The sequence below is a fragment of the Sardina pilchardus genome, chromosome 9 (assembly GCF_963854185.1).
Source record: "Sardina pilchardus chromosome 9, fSarPil1.1, whole genome shotgun sequence".
NCBI classification, from domain to species: Eukaryota; Metazoa; Chordata; class Actinopteri; order Clupeiformes; family Clupeidae; genus Sardina; species Sardina pilchardus.
The window spans coordinates 16139035-16158174 of record NC_085002.1 but is presented as its reverse complement, the minus strand read 5'-3'; the positions used below and the strand labels follow the sequence as shown (position 1 = coordinate 16158174).

The 19140-nt window shown below is 41.9% G+C and overlaps 3 protein-coding genes across 6 annotated transcripts; 1 reads left to right on the top strand and 2 right to left on the bottom strand.

Moving 5' to 3' along the window:
- Window positions 1–307: 307 nt before the first annotated feature.
- On the bottom strand, window positions 308–6378 carry nfs1 (NFS1 cysteine desulfurase). Its single transcript, XM_062545993.1, has 13 exons — window positions 6034–6378; window positions 5689–5765; window positions 5384–5500; window positions 5145–5228; window positions 4694–4846; window positions 3910–4003; window positions 3669–3803; window positions 3194–3351; window positions 2581–2686; window positions 2412–2493; window positions 2049–2132; window positions 1652–1741; window positions 308–1236 (listed from the first exon to the last, which is right to left on the bottom strand). The coding sequence occupies exons 1-13, from the start codon at window positions 6140–6142 to the stop codon at window positions 1173–1175; spliced, it is 1353 nt and encodes a 450-aa protein (XP_062401977.1). The 5' UTR covers window positions 6143–6378; the 3' UTR covers window positions 308–1172.
- Window positions 6379–6578: 200 nt separating this feature from the next.
- si:ch211-15p9.2 (uncharacterized protein LOC562650 homolog) lies at window positions 6579–9885 on the top strand. 2 transcript variants are annotated; one of them, XM_062545992.1, is made up of 2 exons: window positions 6579–6995; window positions 7443–9885. In XM_062545992.1, the coding sequence occupies exon 2, from the start codon at window positions 7447–7449 to the stop codon at window positions 8992–8994; it is 1548 nt and encodes a 515-aa protein (XP_062401976.1). In that variant the 5' UTR covers window positions 6579–6995; window positions 7443–7446; the 3' UTR covers window positions 8995–9885. The 2 variants fall into 2 exon arrangements, with proteins under 2 accessions (XP_062401976.1, XP_062401975.1); XM_062545991.1 differs by having other exon boundaries at window positions 7413–9885.
- Window positions 9886–9946: 61 nt separating this feature from the next.
- Window positions 9947–18052, bottom strand: rbm39a (RNA binding motif protein 39a). 3 transcript variants are annotated; one of them, XM_062545988.1, is made up of 17 exons: window positions 17959–18052; window positions 17790–17872; window positions 16835–16897; window positions 15326–15375; window positions 14921–15127; window positions 14409–14474; window positions 14245–14298; window positions 13967–14084; window positions 13317–13469; window positions 12939–13076; window positions 12781–12846; window positions 12360–12564; window positions 12035–12121; window positions 11310–11439; window positions 11062–11167; window positions 10892–10970; window positions 9947–10732 (listed from the first exon to the last, which is right to left on the bottom strand). In XM_062545988.1, exons 3-17 carry the CDS (start codon window positions 16883–16885, stop codon window positions 10632–10634), a joined length of 1611 nt encoding a protein of 536 aa, XP_062401972.1. In that variant the 5' UTR covers window positions 16886–16897; window positions 17790–17872; window positions 17959–18052; the 3' UTR covers window positions 9947–10631. The 3 variants fall into 3 exon arrangements, with proteins under 3 accessions (XP_062401972.1, XP_062401973.1, XP_062401974.1); XM_062545989.1 differs by adding an exon at window positions 16570–16633 and having other exon boundaries at window positions 17790–18029; XM_062545990.1 differs by lacking the exon at window positions 14409–14474 and having other exon boundaries at window positions 17790–18030.
- Window positions 18053–19140: the final 1088 nt, after the last annotated feature.

Below are 19140 nucleotides of genomic sequence, written 5' to 3'. Positions count from 1 at the left end.
CCCCGTCCCGTTCGTCCCCTTCCCATTCAAATCCAGATATTCAATACATGAGAGAGATGGGACAATATTGGATTTCTTACATGCTCACGAACAGCTATGAAAAATTCACATACATTACATGAAAACGAAAACTGTCAATTAAACATAAATTAATTATGTGTGTGCAAAATTGAAGTAGGCCTAGTGTCACTTGCATTGCTGAAGGCGAAGTAGCCTACTAGGCCTACATATTTAGATGAATAATTAAACAAATGACAACCCAAAAGCACATTTCACTGTCCAGGGAAAAGATGAACCACTGTATATCTTTTTAACATACTGTAGCTTTAATGGAGAATTGAATGGCATGTTTACAGGGTAGGCTATACTCAGACGTTCAATAAGCATGGTATCACAACTGGCTTTCCGCTGACACTGAGAGGTTTGCATCCAAGCTTTTGGTTTCAGTGACTTATGCTGTATGGAAACTATGCATGTATAGAATTGATGTAGGCTATACATACTACTTGAAAATAAATGTCTGTCTTGTGTGTTTAAATGTTGTCAAACTAATCTGTCAAGATTGGAAAAGTGCTGAGATATAAGACATAAATGCTTGTAAATTCTAATATATTTATTTGCTTGTTAAACAGACTAAGCAGGGAAGATGAGATGAGATATTGGCTCCCTGTTTGGGAATCCAACAGAGTTAGGGGGAAAAGAGCCAGTATCAAGTAGTTATGAAAAGTGTTGTTCCAGGATGTTTGCCAAGTTAAGTTCAACAGTGAGTACCCATGTGTGATTATCCAATTTCCAGATGAGTTGTGAAAAAACTGTTTGTATGCAAATAAGAGGTAATGCACAAACTTTAAGGGAATTAACCAATAATTACCCTTGGAATGTAGTCCGTGCTACTCAAAAGAAGACCAAAAACACTCAAGCCATTTCAGGCATATTTCAGAAACAAATCCAATATAATTTGCTCTGACCAAATTTATATAAACGCAAAAGGAAGGAACAGACAATGGTCTGCCAATATAAACAAACTCATTTCCCCAAAAATAAGTAATGTATTTGTGCGTGTTTCTTTGAGAAAGAGTCCCAGTCATGCTGGGAATGGCATCCTTTCCATAACTATACAAAATAAGTATTCACAAGGCTCTATCCTCTGCTTCCTCTCGTATGCGGTTGGCTTAGTGCTGGGTCCATTTGATGCTCTTCAGGTCAATGCCCTCCTGCACCATCTCCCATAAGGGGCTACTCAGACAAAACAGAGATAAAAAACAGAGTAGGAGTTAAATGAGAATTGATGCAGTTGCTGTAAAACCTGAATAGTCTATTATAGTTAGACCGATTAAAAAGGGAATTTTCTACACAGTTATAGCTAACAGGGACAGCATCCTGAAGGTTTGATAGAGTAATTTAAATGAAATAAAAAATGTCACTGTACCCATCACACTGTTTCACCGGTCAATGAAAAGGCTTGTGCATAACATATTATGTAATCCAGCTAGTAAAATGAAGTCACTCAATGCGACACTGCACATTTTCAGGTGACAGTTTAAGATGGTAACCCCTTTTACTTTATAGGAGATTAACCTGATTATGTAGTTATCATATTCTGCATATTCAATACAATGATGAGACAGAGCGAGGTGCATGTCTTATTTACCTCATGTCCCTTAGCCGTTTGACCTGTTGAATCAACTTCTCTGCTGTGTAATCCACTTCATCCTCCGTAGTGAAGCGACCAATTCCAAACCTACAAGGCATATCGACATTAACAAATTCGAAAGAAATAGGTCGACAAGGAACCTGGTGTGTTATATTGTACGTCTTTTCCTTTAAAGCTAGTGGAACATTTTGCAGTACTTTTATAGTCTTATTTAAACTATTTGCCACAATACATGAATCTCAGATCACCAGCTAATAAGTGTCAACTGGTGAAGTGTGGTGGCTTAAATCACCTCAAAGGTTCTTCTGACATTCCAAGTAATGTTTTATTTTCCTTTCCTAGAAATTCCCCTAGATTCAAGCATATGCTACAATGCCTAGAAATGCAAACTGACCTGATGGAAGAGTGGGCCAGGTCCTCATCGGCTCCGATTGCCCTGAGAACGTAGGAGGGCTCCAGGGAAGCAGAGGTGCAGGCACTAAGAAAACAGTTCCCAATTAATGGAAAAACGAGGACATGCCACACACATTAGTCCACACCCAACTGCTACATCTAAAGCATTTTGAGCAATGCTGCAGGGCAATCACATAACCGGTTCCATGTGTTCTGATCGGATGCAAGTGACAATTTGCCTACTGATTATTAAAGTTTCCCATAAAAATATATTGGCCAATATCAAAAGGGAATGCGCCAGAACAACAATAGTCAGGACCATTACCCGGCAACATTGGTCAAAAAGTCACTTTACTTCACATACCTTCCAGACGAAAGTGCCACATCCTTTAGTGCCATCAACAAACTTTCCCCCTCCACATAGGCAAAGGAGAGATTGATGCATCCTGTAGAAAACAGTATGCATTACTAAGTAAAAGTCAGAGTATGTTAGATGGAATTCTTCTTTTCCTAGTGTCTGTTCTGATGCCAACCTGAGTAGCGTTGTTCTGGGTCACCGTTCATGATGACATCTGGGATTTCTGACATGACTTTCTGAACCAGGCGATTGGCCAGCATGGACACTCGTTTGTGATCATACTGTAGGCAGAGATTTACACCAGATCATCAAACCATATTTCTATCATATTCTTAAAACGTCCTTGTAACAATAATGCTACATTGAGAAAGTTCTGCGCTGAACAGAGAGACTATAAATATCTCATCAATGCTTTACTCTTGTAGACCACACAAGAGTAATTTTGTTCATGTAAGACAACAAGACGATATTGCATTACCAGCGCCAGTGCAACTGATGTTCCACAAACAAAAGAGCTAACAATAACAAACCAAGCAAACAAAAACATACAACTGTGCTGCTTTTGTTTCTTTAACTATTTGTATATTTTCTAACATTTACATTTCCATGCATTTATTCAAGTACAAGATATTTTTGTCAAGCACAGATTTATAACTTTTAAGGAAACAATGATCTCCAGACATTGAGGCATGCAAAATGCCATTGCTAGCAGCACCTTGTACTTGTATTGGTGGGGTTTTCTCTTCTTGATTTAAATATAAATGGCATGTATGTTTTGTTGGCATTACCTCCATCTCCTGCTGGGCAATCTCACAGGCTGCTCCCAGCCCCACTGCCAGAGGTGTGGGCACCGTGCCTGAGCGAAGTCCCCTCTCCTGTCCACCACCATTCTGCAGAGGTTCCATGCGCACCCTCGGCCTCCTCCTCACATACAGAGCCCCAACACCTGAGAGACCATTTGCACACTAGAATTCAGCTGACCCTCTACGAAACTGCCATTGTCAATGACAATGAAAATGTAAAATCAACAAATCTTAAAAAGTAATTTCACTCAGTGCATGAGTATCAAATTCCACCAAGACAAATGAAGGGGTTTGCACAGTGCAAATAAAATTGCATTGCAAAAAAAAGTACACTGACTGACTAGTCTTGATGAGGGGTACTACCATGCTACTACCATGAATGTTCCAACAGACCCAAGATTGCAAAAGTCCATCATACCCTTGCTTTAATGTCACAGAGGAATACTGGACCAGAACAAACCTTTAGGGCCATATATTTTATGACCACTGATTGACATCAGATCCACCTTCAAGTCAGAGACGTCGACAGGGATCTTGCCCACGGCCTGGGCAGCATCCGTGTGGAGGAAGACATTCTTGGAACGGCACAGCTGACCTGAACATTCCGGGAAAAAGTACGGATTAGAACTCAGTGTTGACGTAGAAGACCTTTTGTCTATATAATGGGGCAGAAAATGTATAAACAAATCATTTAGACATACCTATTTCCTTGATGGGCTGCTTGACTCCAATCTCATTGTTGACGAACATAATAGACACTAGGCTTGTATCTGGCCGAATACTTTCTTCTAATTGCTAAAAGACAGGACCACGCTGGTTCAATTTTGGGAACATTTGGCAAGAAAAACAAACCATTCAACAAACAACAACGATATCCTCTTAAGGAGCAACTCTGGGAAAGCCAAGTCCAGGGAAAAATAATGTAACCACCGAACTTTTGAACTGCCTGGGCAGCTTTCCAGAAAGGTGATTTGAGGATCATTAAATGAATTAAGATTCTGTATCTCAATGTCAAATCCGAGAGAATGTGGAATATAGCTCAACCCCATTATTTGTCCTTCATTACTGTAGAATTCAGAAATGTCCTCTAAAGCACTAGTGTACATTTCTAGTGCCTGTCATATATGAGTAACAGTCATCTTTCAAAATCTTTCAATTCCTCTAATGACGGGACTCATTAGATTTATACATTGATTTATAGGTTTATACATTGATTTTGCCAGATTTCTTCAGCAATACACAGCGGCCGGCAATACATGGGAATACACTTATGTTCCTCATTCTTCTTTCTTACTGAATCACAATCTGATTCTGATTCATTCAAAAGTTTTGCTTTATTAACTGTCAATAACACATGTGTGCGGTTAATACACAGGTGCGGTCAAGTCATGTTTTTTTTTTTAACTATTAGTTGCATAAAATACAGTCCTGCAGTTAACACATGATGTCAATACTGTACTCAAAACAGTTTATAATACAACTGACCTGGAGGTCGATGAGTCCATTGGTTTTCACGGGTAAGTAGGTAACATCAAAACCCTCTGACTCCAGCACACGGCAGGAGTCTAGAACACATTTATGCTCAGTCTGTGTGGTGATGACGTGCTTCTTCTTGGCTTTGTAAAATCGGGCAACTCCCTGAAAAAAAGGCATTATTTAATGAGGATTTGAAATAATCATATTCATTATTATATAGAATAAAATATTCCCAGCTATGGTCTTTTATGGTATCTGACGCTGTTAAAAAAAATTCAGGCGCGGACTTATTGCAAATAAGATACAATGCATTATCCCCGCTTGAAAAGAATATTGAAGTCTTGTTTACATAACAAATCATTAATCCTTTATTCCATTGAGTCTTTCTGCAAGGCCTATGCAAATCCCACCGGCTCACCGTCTCTGTAATCCTAATCAGAACGGGACACTGGATACTTACTTTGATTGCCATATTGTTGGACTCAGTGGCACCACTTGTGAAAATGATCTCTCTGGGATCAGCAGCAATAAGATCTGCAATTTGCTGAAAGTTAAAACAAACAGAAGTGAGTTGTAAATCACACAACCCTGACAGTATTACAAAAACTGACCATTTACAAACTCCTTCATGAGGACATCTCGGATCCTTTATTAAAAATACCGAAAGTAAACGGTGTTAAATAAAGTTGGGCAGATTACCTTTCTAGCTTTTTCCATGCCACTCTCACTCTCCCAGCCATAGGCATGAGTTCTGGAATGAGGGTTGCCATAGTAATTCACTTGGTAAGGGAGCATTGCATCCAGCACTCGTGGGTCCTGCGGAAGCATCAAAAAATTTAGTTTATTTTTAACAATTAGAGGAAATCGTGGCTGTTATTCTGCTTTCGTAACCATGACATGGCATTTCTGAAAACACTGCTGAGCGCCAGACTCTGGAATATGACACAGAGCAGTGCCGATCTTGTAAGTGACATGGCATTTGTTCTTGTCATTAGGTCACATACCATGGGTGTTGTTGCCTGAAAGTCCATGTAGAGTGGACGTAGCTCCTCTTTTTCCAGTTCTCTACTTTTTATCATTTCTGGCAAAAACAAAGCATAATGGTCACTGACTGACTCCACAGCAAACTCTCTTTGGTTATATTCATAAAAGAACATCGGTTGACAAAATATAAACATAGCCATATAATTTATAGATGTATTAGCCATCATGACGCAGCCTGGTGAAAGATACTTAGCTAACCAGCTAACACCAGCCTGTTTCACAGTAACTAAATTTAACTGCGTCATCAGAAGATTAGGACAAGGCAACTGCATGTGTCAATTAAAACGAGTAACAGACAAATGTACCTCTCTCTCGAAGAGGTGCAGTAGCAACACTCAGAGCATAGGTCAACCTGGGGGTCTGAAAGCCACACATGGACCCCAGGAGTTTCCTCGTTACAGTCTTGCTCATCATCTTTCCCTCTGAGCCTGGGTGCCCTCGATAACACAGAAAGTGACAGCAGGATACACGCACGCGTCGATAGAAGCTAACTATCGCGCTGTTGTAAATCTGTTGAACAGAATAATGTCGTCAAATGTTCCAGCACATGCAGGGTTTCGCCGGAATACTGTTCTTTCTTGTGATCAAAACACCACACCACACGTTACAACAGCAAGCTTACACAAGTTGGGTCATCCCTCCAAGGTGGTAAACTGAACGTGAGAAGCGCAAACTGGTATTGGTTCGTCTGGATTGTTTTGGGCGTGGTTTTGAAGTACCCGAATGAAAAGACACAAAACCATTGGCGTACATTCTTCAACTCTACCGGAAATCCGCTCTGGGAGCCAATGAGTAAGGGCTAAGGCGTGCGGAATTAACCAATAATCGAGAAATTGTATGCAACAGTGACAATAACAATTATCGCAATATATGTTACAAGTTGCATGACAAACCAAAAAATATATGCATCGGCTACTACGGTTGTAATGACAAAAGCCGATACATACATTCATAGGTTAAATACCCGAGATATATTTGCATGACTAACCGTTTTTATCAGCATCAATCGGCTATCAGTTAATAAACTATATCGGTTTACTATTACATTTGTTGAATCTGAAACCTGACCATATAAGTTACGAATTGACTGGGCTTGAGTAGACCTGTGGCAGTTCTTTCCAGAGGCTGTTTCCCCTCAAAGCCCGTGTCCATGCAATGATGCAATGGATGCATTTATTTGGAGGAAGTGCGTAAGTTAAAATGTAAACCGTCTTCAAGAAATGCCTGGCAGCTCGATCGCAGCTTCGTAAGACAGTTGACTCTACTGGTAAGTGTTTTTATATTAAAAGCTCGAATCAATAGACTATTATATCACCGCATCATAGCCTATGGGATACCACAATTGCCCTAGTGTATATGAATTACATATTGTCCATATATTATTGACGCCACGCACTATAGTACATTGGGTCAGATTGACTGATATGGAACTGGGTCACTGCACTGTTGAACACGTTTAAGCCGGTTTCAGCCGTTTTATTAATATTTGTGATTCTATACTGAATTCTGTGGCTATTATTATCAATCAATCATCATTGCTTTCATTATTAGAATTAATACTTGCATTTGCTTATGTAGGCTGTATAGCTACACCTTTATTACGGTTAGATAATAATTAGCTAGGGGTTGTTTGTTATTAGGATAGATATGACAAACTTGTGTGCCTTTTGGTGTGTGCTTTCAGATGCATATAGTACAGTTCTTTCACTTTCAGTAAAATGATGACATCCCCTGCTATCCGGCGGGTCACCCATCACCTGTCAGTCATCAACTGGAAAAGTCCACATTATGACTGTGCAATGCCACAAGTAAGACTGTGTCATTCTTCTGATCAGTCTATGGACCTAACAAATGTCAATTACCCCGCATCGACTCTTCATTCAAGGAGGAAATACAGATCCAACAACTCCCCTAATCAGATGGCCATTTCTCAGGTCAATCACATTTTAAAAGCCAACGAATACAGCTTCAGAGTGAACGGGTACGATGGGCGATCTGGGGGGTCAGTCACAGGGTTTGACAGCAACATCCTGGCCTCCAACTCCCCCAGCGAGGACAGACGGAGTACTGCCACTTGTCTGCAGAGCAGGGGGATGCTCTTTGGAGTGTTTGATGGCCATGCTGGCTCAGCCTGTGCTCAGGCGGTGAGCGAGCGTCTCTTCTACTACATAGCTGTGTCCCTGCTCCCGCTGCAGACTCTCCTGGACATTGAGGAGGCAGTGGAGAACGACAGGCCGGTCATGCCCATGCTTCAGTGGCACAAGCACCCGAACGACTATGTCAGCACAGATGCCGGCAAACTCTACTTCAACAGTCTCCGAACCTTCTGGCAGGAGCGCATTGACCTGCAGGAGGACACCGAAGACGAGGACGTGCCGACTGCGCTGTCCAATGCCTTCAAGAGGCTGGACAGTGACATCTCTCTGGAGGCACAGGTGCACTTCGGGGACCCTTTCTCCCACCTCACCCCCCTCAGGGTGGCCTTATCGGGGTGCACGGCCTGTGTGGCCCTTGTGGACGGGGACGACCTGTACATAGCCAACCTGGGTGACAGCAGGGCCGTTCTGGGAGTCCAGGGGGCGGACGGGAGCTGGTCAGCATTCACAATCACCAATGACCACAACGCCCAGAATCCCGACGAGATGCAGCGGGTGCTCTCGGAGCACCCGAACCTGGAGAGGAAGACGGTGGTCAAGCACGACAGGCTGCTGGGAGTCCTTTTGCCCTTCCGGGCCTTCGGGGACATCAAGTTGAAGTGGAGTAGCGAGCTCCTCAGTCGCATGGCTGAGGCCCGGCCAGAGGTCCTGTCGGGGAACGAGTTCACCAAAATGGTCCCGTCCAACTACAACACCCCGCCTTACCTGAGCGCCGAGCCCGAGGTGACGCACCACAAACTGCGGCCACAGGACAAGTTCCTCATCCTGGCCACTGATGGCTTGTGGGAGCTGATGCACAGGCAGACGGTGGTGCAGGTCATCGGAGAACATCTTTCCAGTCTCCAGTGGCAGAAACCCCTGACCGCGGTGAGTTTCACACTCGGGCAGATGCAACGACTGCTGCTGGAGAGAAAGAGCAGGGCCCTCTCGGCGCTGGAAGATGAGAATTCGTCCACACACCTCATCCGTCATGCTCTGGGCAACGATGGCTTTGGCTCTGTGGAACCCAGACGACTGGCCAAAATGCTGAGCTTGCCCCAAGACCTGGCACGCATGTACAGGGATGACATCACTATTGTTGTGATTCACTTTAATAACCCAATTATGTGAAGTGAAATATACACAAATGCCAGTAATACTAAGGTTGAAGGAACAAGTTATGTACTGAGTGTAGTGTAGTAGTGAAGTAGTGCTAGTTTTTAAGTGAATATTTATGATCAAACTGTCTGGCATAGGCAGGCTCTTATTTTTCCCTAAGATGTATAAAATGTATAAGTAAATGAAATACCCTGCACGATTTTTTTAGAGCGTCGAGTAGAAGCCATCGACCTTTGTAAACCAATCTTTGAAGAACTAGATAGTGACCATGTTGAAGTAAGACCAAGAAAGAGTTGCACAACCTGACACAGAAGCAGCAGTCTAGTTGAACACTTTTAAACTGGGTGTTGACCTACGAGATTCCACAACACATGGCATACAGATTTCATTAAGCCTTTGCTTTATACTGCTATATTGCTTTTAACTCGTAGGAGACACTGTTCAGTTAGGTACAAACAACAAAGTAGAATTTGTGCTGCTATAACACCTCTCAAATTGCCCAAAAATGCCCAGAGGCATTTGAAGTAGGTTAGAGCCATGCCATTAGATACCGCAAGCACATTTGCACAAAAAGTAGAAGTTTTATCCAGACACAGAACTACGCAACATACCGAAAAAAAGGGGAAAAAAACAACCCTTTTATTTCTCAGCATTTTCCCAGATTCAGTCAGACTGGGCCTTTTCTTTGTGCCTTTGAAATGTTAGAGGAGAAGTGAGGTGCTCAGATTTAAACCAGATGTGCGTTCATCATTTCATGACCAAACTGATTTATGTTGAAAGAACTATTGGTTCATTGTGCTCTCTGTGTTAGTTTTAAAGATGAATCATTCCGTATTTGTATGCAAAATACACCTAACTATTTTTCTGAAATTTCCTACTTTCCTACATTATAATAAAAAAAAAACTTTTCCGCAACCCGTGTTATAGAAAATGGATATTCTACTTAGGAGATCAACAAGAGATATCACAGCACTATGACTTTATTTGAAATCAATTTTTGTCAAGGGCTTTACAAAATCAAATCTTGATTAGAAAACAGATACCTCTATATCAAATGGTTTCCAAGTCAACATAAAAGGAATTCTGGGTTACATAGTTACCCACAGCTCATAGAGCCTAAAAAACTGAATGTGCTGATGTTCATCTAAAACTGTAGTCTCGTTCAAAAAAGGGGTTTCAAAATACTGTGGTGTTGTCCAGTTGCGCCTGGCTGTCCAGTTCTTCTTTGAAGGATCTACATGCCAATTAGAAATCCCATAGACATGTGGAAAGTGACATTGATCAAAAAATAAAACTGGCTATTTGAATTTCATTGTTCAGTCAATACACTGGACTTGAATCTGAACATTGCCGCAATGTCTGAGCCTTAAATGTACATAAAAAAAAATCCACATACACATTATGTGGGAAAAAAGGCTCTCTTTGCAAAAAAGAAAAAGAAAAAAAAGAACATCAACTGAAACAAAAATTTAAAGACAATACATATCAACTGACATAACAATGTGTCATGACTTGCGGTACAGAAACAATGATCACAGACTAGCCTAAAAGTGTTAAAAAAGAGCGGGATGGTGGGTAGGTGGGGTGGGGGGAGTGTCCAACAGATTGTGATCTGTGTTCGCATGGTTTTAAGGTCCAGAAACAGCAGATCATCGGCGAGTGGGCATGAGAAGCTGTGTGGCGGTGACGGAGTCTGGAAAGAGGTTGTGGTACGTGGGGAGAGGAACGTACGCTGCTGTGATCATTTTTCCTGTACAGAGAGTAAATACAAAAATTGTCAAGTAAGGCGCAGCTATATTTCAGTGAAGACTCCGATCAAATTAGAACAAGAGACATTTGGTGTAAACTACACTTGAGATTTTTGATTTAAGTTCCATCATTTCATACATAAAGCAAGGACTTCACTCACCTGCAAAATATCGTCCATGTAACGCATTTACAGCTGCCATTGCTCCAGGGATGGTTGGGCATTTTACATACACGTTACCCTGAAACAAGACAATCTCTTTTTAGCAACTAGTTCAGAACTGTTCAGAAATGGTGTGCTTCAATTGACATGCAACACCATGTTATACGTACTTGAGCTGAATTTTTGTCTACATATATGTGCACAACTCCTCCGTGTTTGTTGCACTCTTCTATGACATCATCCTGAATCTCGACATCCCAGCCAGGGTGGTTCTCCCTACAAGAGAAAAACACAATACAGCCACTCAGAAACAGCCAGTAAACAAGTCACCTCCTTTCCTAAAAAAAAATAAATAAAATGAAATTAACCTAATCAAAAAGAGGTGTCTAGCGCCATATCTAGATGACATAGTACTTACGACTGAGGGTTGAACATGTTGGACAGCTGGAAACAGTGTGTGGCGATAGGCTGGGAGGGAAGATTGAGCGCCTGATTTGTACTCATGCTGGGCAAGTTGAGGTTCAGGTTAAGGGCAGGGCTCATGGCCGCTAAAAGGAGAGTTTCAAACAGGGGATCAAGGTTACTTGGTGCTGAATTCATTCAGTTACAACAGTCCTAAACAGCTCATTGGTTAAAATGCATGGTAAAGCTGTGAAAAACTCAAGTCTCCCTGTTCTAACTTTACGAGAAAACCAATGGCATTCCAAAGGCAACCTCAGGTCGAAGCCACTGAAGGGAGTATGTGCATTTTCTCATTATAAATACCAACTAATCTCAGAAAGACTCCATCTCTCAAAAAGCATGACCTCGTTTTGGCAACTGTAGCTGCATACGTGATCATTTCCTACAAACTACATTCTGGACATTAGAAAGACAACGATAGGCAGCAGTCTTTCGTCACAACACAATTTTTCAAGGATAATAAGGAGTAGAGATAATGGACTAACGTCAGCAGTGTCATACCAACACCGACTTACTATACAAGTACAAGTTACTTTTGAAAAACTAAAACTAGTACTAGTTATACTACTACTACTTTTTTTGGGAAGTTCAGACAGCAACTAATTAGTAAATTCCTAACTGTAACTTGTCCAAAACTACATACGAGTCAGCATGAGTAATAGGACTGAGGCAGATACTGACCAGCTGCCGCAGCCACAGCTCCCATTGGTATGGATCCACTCATCTGGAGAGCTTGCTGTGCAGCTGGAGGAATCTGTAGACCCGTTCCTGAGAAGATATGCATAAAAAGGTTAGTCTCAGACAATTTATCACTTAGGAAATGTAGGGTATAAAAGTGACTACAATATATGAATGTATGGTCTTTGTTAATTCACTTGGTTTACAACTAAAAATCATAGCAATTTATTTATGGAAGTCACAGGATTTATATAGATAAGACGGGACACGTCTCGTTTGTTATCTGCCTGCCAAGAGATTTATTAGACAAGGGAAAAACCCAACGCACCTTCTGCCAGCCTGGCCATGAGTTGCAAGCGCCCGGTTGTGCCCAGGTCGATGCCTGTCCGCTCCAGCTCATCATTGTCCAAGAAGGAGCTGGCAGAGGATGCGTCCGTGCGCTCTGTGACATGTCCCACTTTCATGGGCCGGCCAGCCAGCTCAAAGCCATTCAGCTGCTCCAAGGCCTTCTTAGCACACTCTGCGTCGGCAAACTTGTACAGAGAAAAAGAAAATTGTTTAAATTACTATGAACAGAGCATACAAATGCATTAGAGACATGGTTTACTGCCCAGAAGGAATACGTTCAGTCATCTGAATATTTGCAAAAAACATTACTACAATACAGCACACTTGATAAATTACAAGAAATTCTAAACCACAAATGACTGAACAGAACCTGCAGAGCCAATCAGACTACTACAACTCACCGTGATGAAGCCATATCCTTTGGATCTGCCTGTCTCACTGTCCATCATGAGCTGAATACTCTCAATCTAGAAAAAAAGATATACCAATCACTCAGACATTTCCAAATACACCAAATAAATGATACAGCAAGTGTAAACATGACAGATGTGTCCTTTACCCTCCCAAAAGGTTCAAAGATGCCTCGGAGCATGTCCTCTGTGATGTTGAAGTGAAGTGAGCCCACATACAGGCGCATGGGCCCGGCAGTGCCCTTCTGGAGATTGTTGGCCATGGCTGCAGCTCTGTTCTTTTCAGCCTGAACATAGAAGGCAGATAAAAACTTGATTAACCCTTCAGCAGGGGAATGTTTAGAACATTGACAGATCAATTTACGCAACAATGTAAGGTTCTAAAATTCCATGTTGAATTTAATGAACCCAGATATTCTTTAGAATGTTCTATTTCCTACATTCCCATCTACATGTACAACAGACAGTAATGTCATCTTTGTTTTAATGGTAAGATGCAATCTCTAGGGCTTCAGTGAATTGGCTACCTGTGATGCCTGAACAATGATGGGCACACCGAGTAGCCTCTGACCCGACAGGCCGATAGCCAAAGGCACAGATGTCACATCCACAAACTCCACATAGGCGATGCCTTTCGACCTTCTGGAGTTTCTGTCTGAGATCATCCTCACATCTCGAACCTTAAAAGAGGAAGAAAAAACATGCACTTTCATACAAATGATCCTGTTTACAAAAGGTGTTGAAGCGATTATAATAATCTATTTCAAAATCAGAAATGCCGTTCCACATTTGAATTCCAGCACGTTGCCGTGGAACTTTAAACCCTGATCTGTGCGCACCTTGTTATTTACTTACTTACTTCTTTGGCTGACACGTTTTATCCAAAGTGCCTTAGATGTCAATTATTACAAGAGTAAGTCCACCTTGAGCAACTTGGGGTTAAAGGAGAATGCCGGCAATTTTTCACATATCTGTTTCAAGGTCACTGTCGGTACAGTTTAAAAAAAAAAAAAAAAAAAAAGGTTTCACCTAGTTTGAATTTCTGTAGCAAACAGTTAGAGCTACCAGGCAGCTACACTGCTGCATTATTCTGGAGGCATGGATATGAGGGCACATGAGCTTGAACAGTAAGCCCAGATTTGGGCACACACACACACACACACACATGCTCACTGACCTTTCCCACAGCGGAGAAGAACTCCTCCAGATCTCTGGGACGAATCCGGGCAGCCAGCTGCATGCAGAACACGGTCCGAGAATCTCTTTCCTCTGGAGTCAGATTATCAATTGGCTGTCTGTGGGGGCACAGAGATGACAGTGTTTTATTACATTTTATCCAATCTGAAGAAAATACTCCTAGACCTCTAGAATTTGTGTGCTAACACCTAGGGAACCACCTGAAGCCTGAGACAGTAACCTGCTTAGACATTATAATAATTGTATTGCAGAACTTACCTCACAGGGCTCTTGTCTTTCCGGAAAGGGCTTTTGCTCTTGGATCGCCTGCGGCTGTGTGCGAGAAAGATCGATTAGTCTGCATGAAGTCCTGAGACGCCCAAGCTGCCATACACTGAGCAAGTCACTACCCACACAAACAACAAGAATAGTATCATAGAAACCTTAGTTTGATGCCAGGTGGTGGGCCAGTCTTCCCCCTGGAACCACCGTTTAATTTCGGCCCAGAACTGTGATTTAAAAACAAGGTTTATCTCAGCATCTAGCTCACTACAGTCACCACTACCAAACACTAACAGGTTAAACCCCAAACCCCTCCCATTGTCATGGCCTTCTCTTCTGGTTCTTGGCAATGTTTACACTCCTGCAAGAAACAAACATCTCAGGTCCTGAACAAAAAGAGACAGGGATATTACATGACTTCCCTGTAAAATAAATCCAAGCAAGATCAGGTTACGCACACACACACACACACACACACACACACACACACACACTAAGACTAGAACCCTTGAAAAGGGATGAGGGAAAACAGCAGTTCAATTTGAATAACAACAAAATCCAAGGTCTACGCGCACGCAGATAACGGCACCAACGCGCGCATTCACATGCTCAAGCTGATGAGGAGGGGGAGGTAAGACCAGCGATGGAAATGTGACAAGTGTTTCACACTCACAATGGTGCACGGTAGCGGCCTCCTCGCTCTTTGCTTCGAGAGCGGCTGCGTCGGCGTTCCTTGCTGCGACTGCGCCGGCGTTCCCGGCTCTTGCTGCGCCGCCGCTCCCTGTCTCGGTCGTGACTCCGCTTCCTTTCCCGATCCCGACTCTTACTCTTCTTGCGTTCCCGTTCCCGACTCTTGCTGCGGCTCCGGCTCTTTTTCTTCCTTCAAAAGGGAATAGGAATTCAATTAGAGGTCATCATTATTTACAAACAGCATTACTTTTTTATAGGATTCGTTTAAATACCAAGATGACCAGGACTGCAATAAAAACTCAACCACTTGAGCATTTACGCTTACAGTGTCAGTGTCAAGTTAAAGGCAATTGTTAGAATGCAGGCAATTTTCCCCAAGATGACTTACTTTTTGCTGCGTTCTTCATGGCCATTGGTGTTAACAGATTTGGTCTCATCCTAAGCAGAGTCGACAGAAGAACATCATGAAGAGGACGGCGTAACATTTCAAGCCGTATGGATAAAGGTGGGTGGTGGGGGAACAAAAGAGAATATAATATAATCAATTAAGATGGATTCATACAGGATTTCTGTGTGTGGGTGAGACTTCTACAGAAGAGTCGTCTAAAGCCACTTTGGCTGCCATGTCCAGCTTGTCCTTGACTTTTTTTCTCTCTCATTTAGTTTAACTATACAGCATATTTTTACAACACAACAGTGTATGGACAGATCCAAAGGGCACAGACTACATGACTTTAAGCTGTGACTTTCAAAAATGGCAGGTTTGGTGACTTTCTTTATATTCAGGTCAGGGGCCCCTTCTCCAGTGCCGGGGCTATGTTTTCCCTAAGACCCAAAGTGGCCATGCTAGCGATCAGCCACTAAGTGAACTTCCTGTGCTGGATGCCATCCCAGAGGTCTTCCCCCACTTTCGCTGGATGCCACCTCTGTCACACATCTCGCCCCTGAAGCAAACAGGGATTCACACGGCTTAGTAACGTTGACTCCGAAGGAGTAACGTTGACTCCGAAAATACACCTTACATTTGACAGGAATACCACAAAATAAACACAATAAACTAACAATTTCCAGTGCTCATAAGAAAGTTAGGGACCCTTTATGATGGTGAGTAGGGGAAGGGACTGGGGAATATAACAGCATGCAACAGTTCATTCTACTGATAAAAACCATTGTAGAACAGAAAAACAGTCCAGTGGAAAGAAGGCAACAGTTGTGTCCAACTCTAACAAGCTAACTGGATGGATGGTAGAGTAGGGATGACTGCCGAATCACTCCTCCTGTCTCCTCTGTGTCTTGAAAGACAAAACATTTTCATGTGCAAGAACACCTACAAAATTAAATTGCAAATGGCGTGCAAGCACTGGATTTTCTTTTTTTTTCAGGCATCCATAGGCTAATTCTTTACAATCGTACTACTTACAGAAATCTCCTGTTCAATAGTCTTACAAACAAGAGCTCCATGCAAAAGAGTAAAAACTCAAAAGGATGCCTTCCGACATAGGCCTAAATATTCTCTTTGCATCCATTGCGATCAACTGGTAGATACCAAAAGGTGATGCTTTAGGTCCTTCACAGACCAAAGAATTTTAACCAAGGGTACCACAGTACAGCAATACATTGGGCAATTACTACCTTCATTTTTTGACAGTTCACACTGGAATTCATGGGAGTAGAGGTGAGATATCGTTAGGCAAGTCTACAAAGAGAGATAGATGGGCATTTATTGACGAATCTGAATTTGAAATATTCTAAAGGAAAAAAAATCACACACAATTAAAACAAACAAATCACGTTTCTAATGTTACACAGGCAACTTGGAAACAAGAGGAAGTGCAGCAGTCAGTATAACGATACAGCAATCTACGATGCATCTACTAATCCCCCCCATTACACTCACCTTCTTATAAGGAGCTTCCAGCATGGCCTCAATATCAAAGTCGTCTGCCATTGTGGTGTGGTGCTGTGTAAGGATGAAATGATGAATTAATGCGGGAAAACAACAACTAAATATTTAATTTAAAGAAATGATTCAGAACATTAAGGGGCCGATAAGACATCCTTCTACCACAATGAAAATGTCAACATAGTCTTACGACATTACATTTGGTAGACACACAAATGATTGCCTAAACAGCTGTTTCAACCCAATAGTTTGAAATAGGAAATATCCCCCAATTAGCATATTACCCAACACTTATACAAAAGCGTACGCTGCACTAATATGTGAACGAACTTTTCTTTTAAGAAAATGGGCATGTTGCGAAAGACATAAATAAAGTGAAGCCACAAACAGGCATTTGCATCCGGAAATTTGCTAAAAACGGTAGCTAGCTGCATTGGCTCGCTGCTTACGCAATCAAACAATGCTAACTGTGATTAGCCGATATCTGTGGAAATCATAAGTAGCCAACAACAATGCTGTTCAATAGCCACATACCTAGACACGGTATAAGAAAACATTTAAGCAGAGGGTAGCCACACAAATATAACGTAAGTGCAATTACGACCCAGGCAAACCTGCCTTGCGATTCATAATATTGCTAACAGCTCAATATGTTGATGTTGCGGGTGGGTACAGTTAAGTCTGCTAGCCACATAGCTAACCCTGAGGTTTGCGCCTTCCGATCGACTGCTCTAGAAACAAACAATAACGTTAGCAAAGAGAAATTTGGCAATGGCGTGAGTGCAACGTGCATATGAAACAAACATCGACTAAACGTCATGTAACAACCCAATCGAATGAAATCACATGATAAATTCGCATGCAAGTCAAAAATAGACACAATTTCTTAGCTAACATTGCTAATGCCACAACATCAGGCTAATACATACGAATTCTACAGGCAACCTACCTAGACTCGGGGCCTAGTCCTGATGGCTTCCAAATGAACTCCGTGTAGTAGTCCTAAACTTCTCCAAACAAGACCTCTTTCGTCTGTTGATGGTTAAATGTGATAGATTTACACGACGAACTCGTAATCTGATAAATATCTCTCACAAATTTCAGGACTGGTATCTCACCAGAAACACGAGTTCGCCGTTATTGCATGGGCCTTTCAAGCAGACGCTTGGTCCTCTCCCTCCTGCGCACGCGTACATGTGCACTGGAATCGAGCAAATTAACCTGGAACGTCCACAAGGGGGGCCCAAGGTTCATTACCTTGCTCTCAACCCATAAAACAAAGTGAGACAACTTTCTGTCATGTGTAGGCAGGCCTATGTTACTCATACACCCAGGCAATTCTTGCGGCGGTCACAAGATTTTCAAAGGAAAGACTATTCAAAACGAAATACATAGAGGATTACATATTTGCACTCCATTTAAGCCTACATGATTCAGAATAACATCCCTTACATTAGGATAATTGGACACCAGGCCCCAAATTTCCACAGTATTGCACTGGAGGGGTGAAAATGAATCCATGTGAACTGCTTGTATTGAACAAATGTAATTCAAAAACCCATCATCTAGACCTGTAATGATGCAATACTTTCATTAAATGATAACATTGCCTCATCCCATCTGTGTGAACTGTATCATCCCAAGAGGCTTAATGACTGTGCTGTGGTAATGGAGTGCAGACATTCTCTCAACAAGAAATACTTCATAGTCCATGGAGGATCACAGAGCATTGCACTGCTGGAACTTAACAGCAAGCATCAATCTGCTTTTGCAGCATTAGCCTATAAGCTACACAAGTATTCTCTTGTCTGGTTAAATCTTATGTGTCTGATTATCACATAGTGGTGAGACACTTTATCTTAAATTCCAAAAGATTATTTCACTAAAGATTTCCCTATGTGTACTGTTGACTGCCGATCAGTATGATGCGATTGATACCGGTCCACACAGGAAATGTGGGGAACTGGAAGAGAACAAACATCTGACCTTGAGCATATCTGGAAAATCACCTCCCAAGAGAGTGTTGGAGTCAATGAAAATAAAGATCTAATGAATATTTGATTAATTCAAAGAAGAGTTAACAAACAGTATTTTAGACATGTATATTTAGCACTATCCCCTTCCAGTTTTAATGTAATGTGTTGAATACATACAAGGTCTATAGAAGGCAGCTATATATGGACTTTTATCTGAAACTGTACATGATATATAATCCATGATAGTGCAATCATGTAAGGATTAAACAAACAGAACATATTGTGGGTCAAAAGCGCCACCTCTGACATCTTATACTTTACCCG

Coding starts and splice junctions, on each gene's coding strand:
- nfs1 (XM_062545993.1), bottom strand. CDS start 6,142: ATGATGAGCAAGACTGTAACGAGGAAACTCCTGGGGTCCATGTGTGGC. Junction 5,501..5,688: donor TTCAGGCAACAACACCCATG/GTATGTGACCTA, acceptor ATGCTTCCGCAG/GACCCACGAGTGCTGGATGC. Junction 2,133..2,411: donor GTGGCACTTTCGTCTGGAAG/GTATGTGAAGTA, acceptor CTGTTTTCTTAG/TGCCTGCACCTCTGCTTCCC.
- si:ch211-15p9.2 (XM_062545992.1), top strand. CDS start 7,447: ATGATGACATCCCCTGCTATCCGGCGGGTCACCCATCACCTGTCAGTC.
- rbm39a (XM_062545988.1), bottom strand. CDS start 16,885: ATGGCAGACGACTTTGATATTGAGGCCATGCTGGAAGCTCCTTATAAG. Junction 14,475..14,920: donor GGCCGCTACCGTGCACCATT/GTGAGTGTGAAA, acceptor TTTAAATCACAG/TTCTGGGCCGAAATTAAACG. Junction 13,077..13,316: donor TCATTGTTCAGGCATCACAG/GTAGCCAATTCA, acceptor TTCTATGTTCAG/GCTGAAAAGAACAGAGCTGC.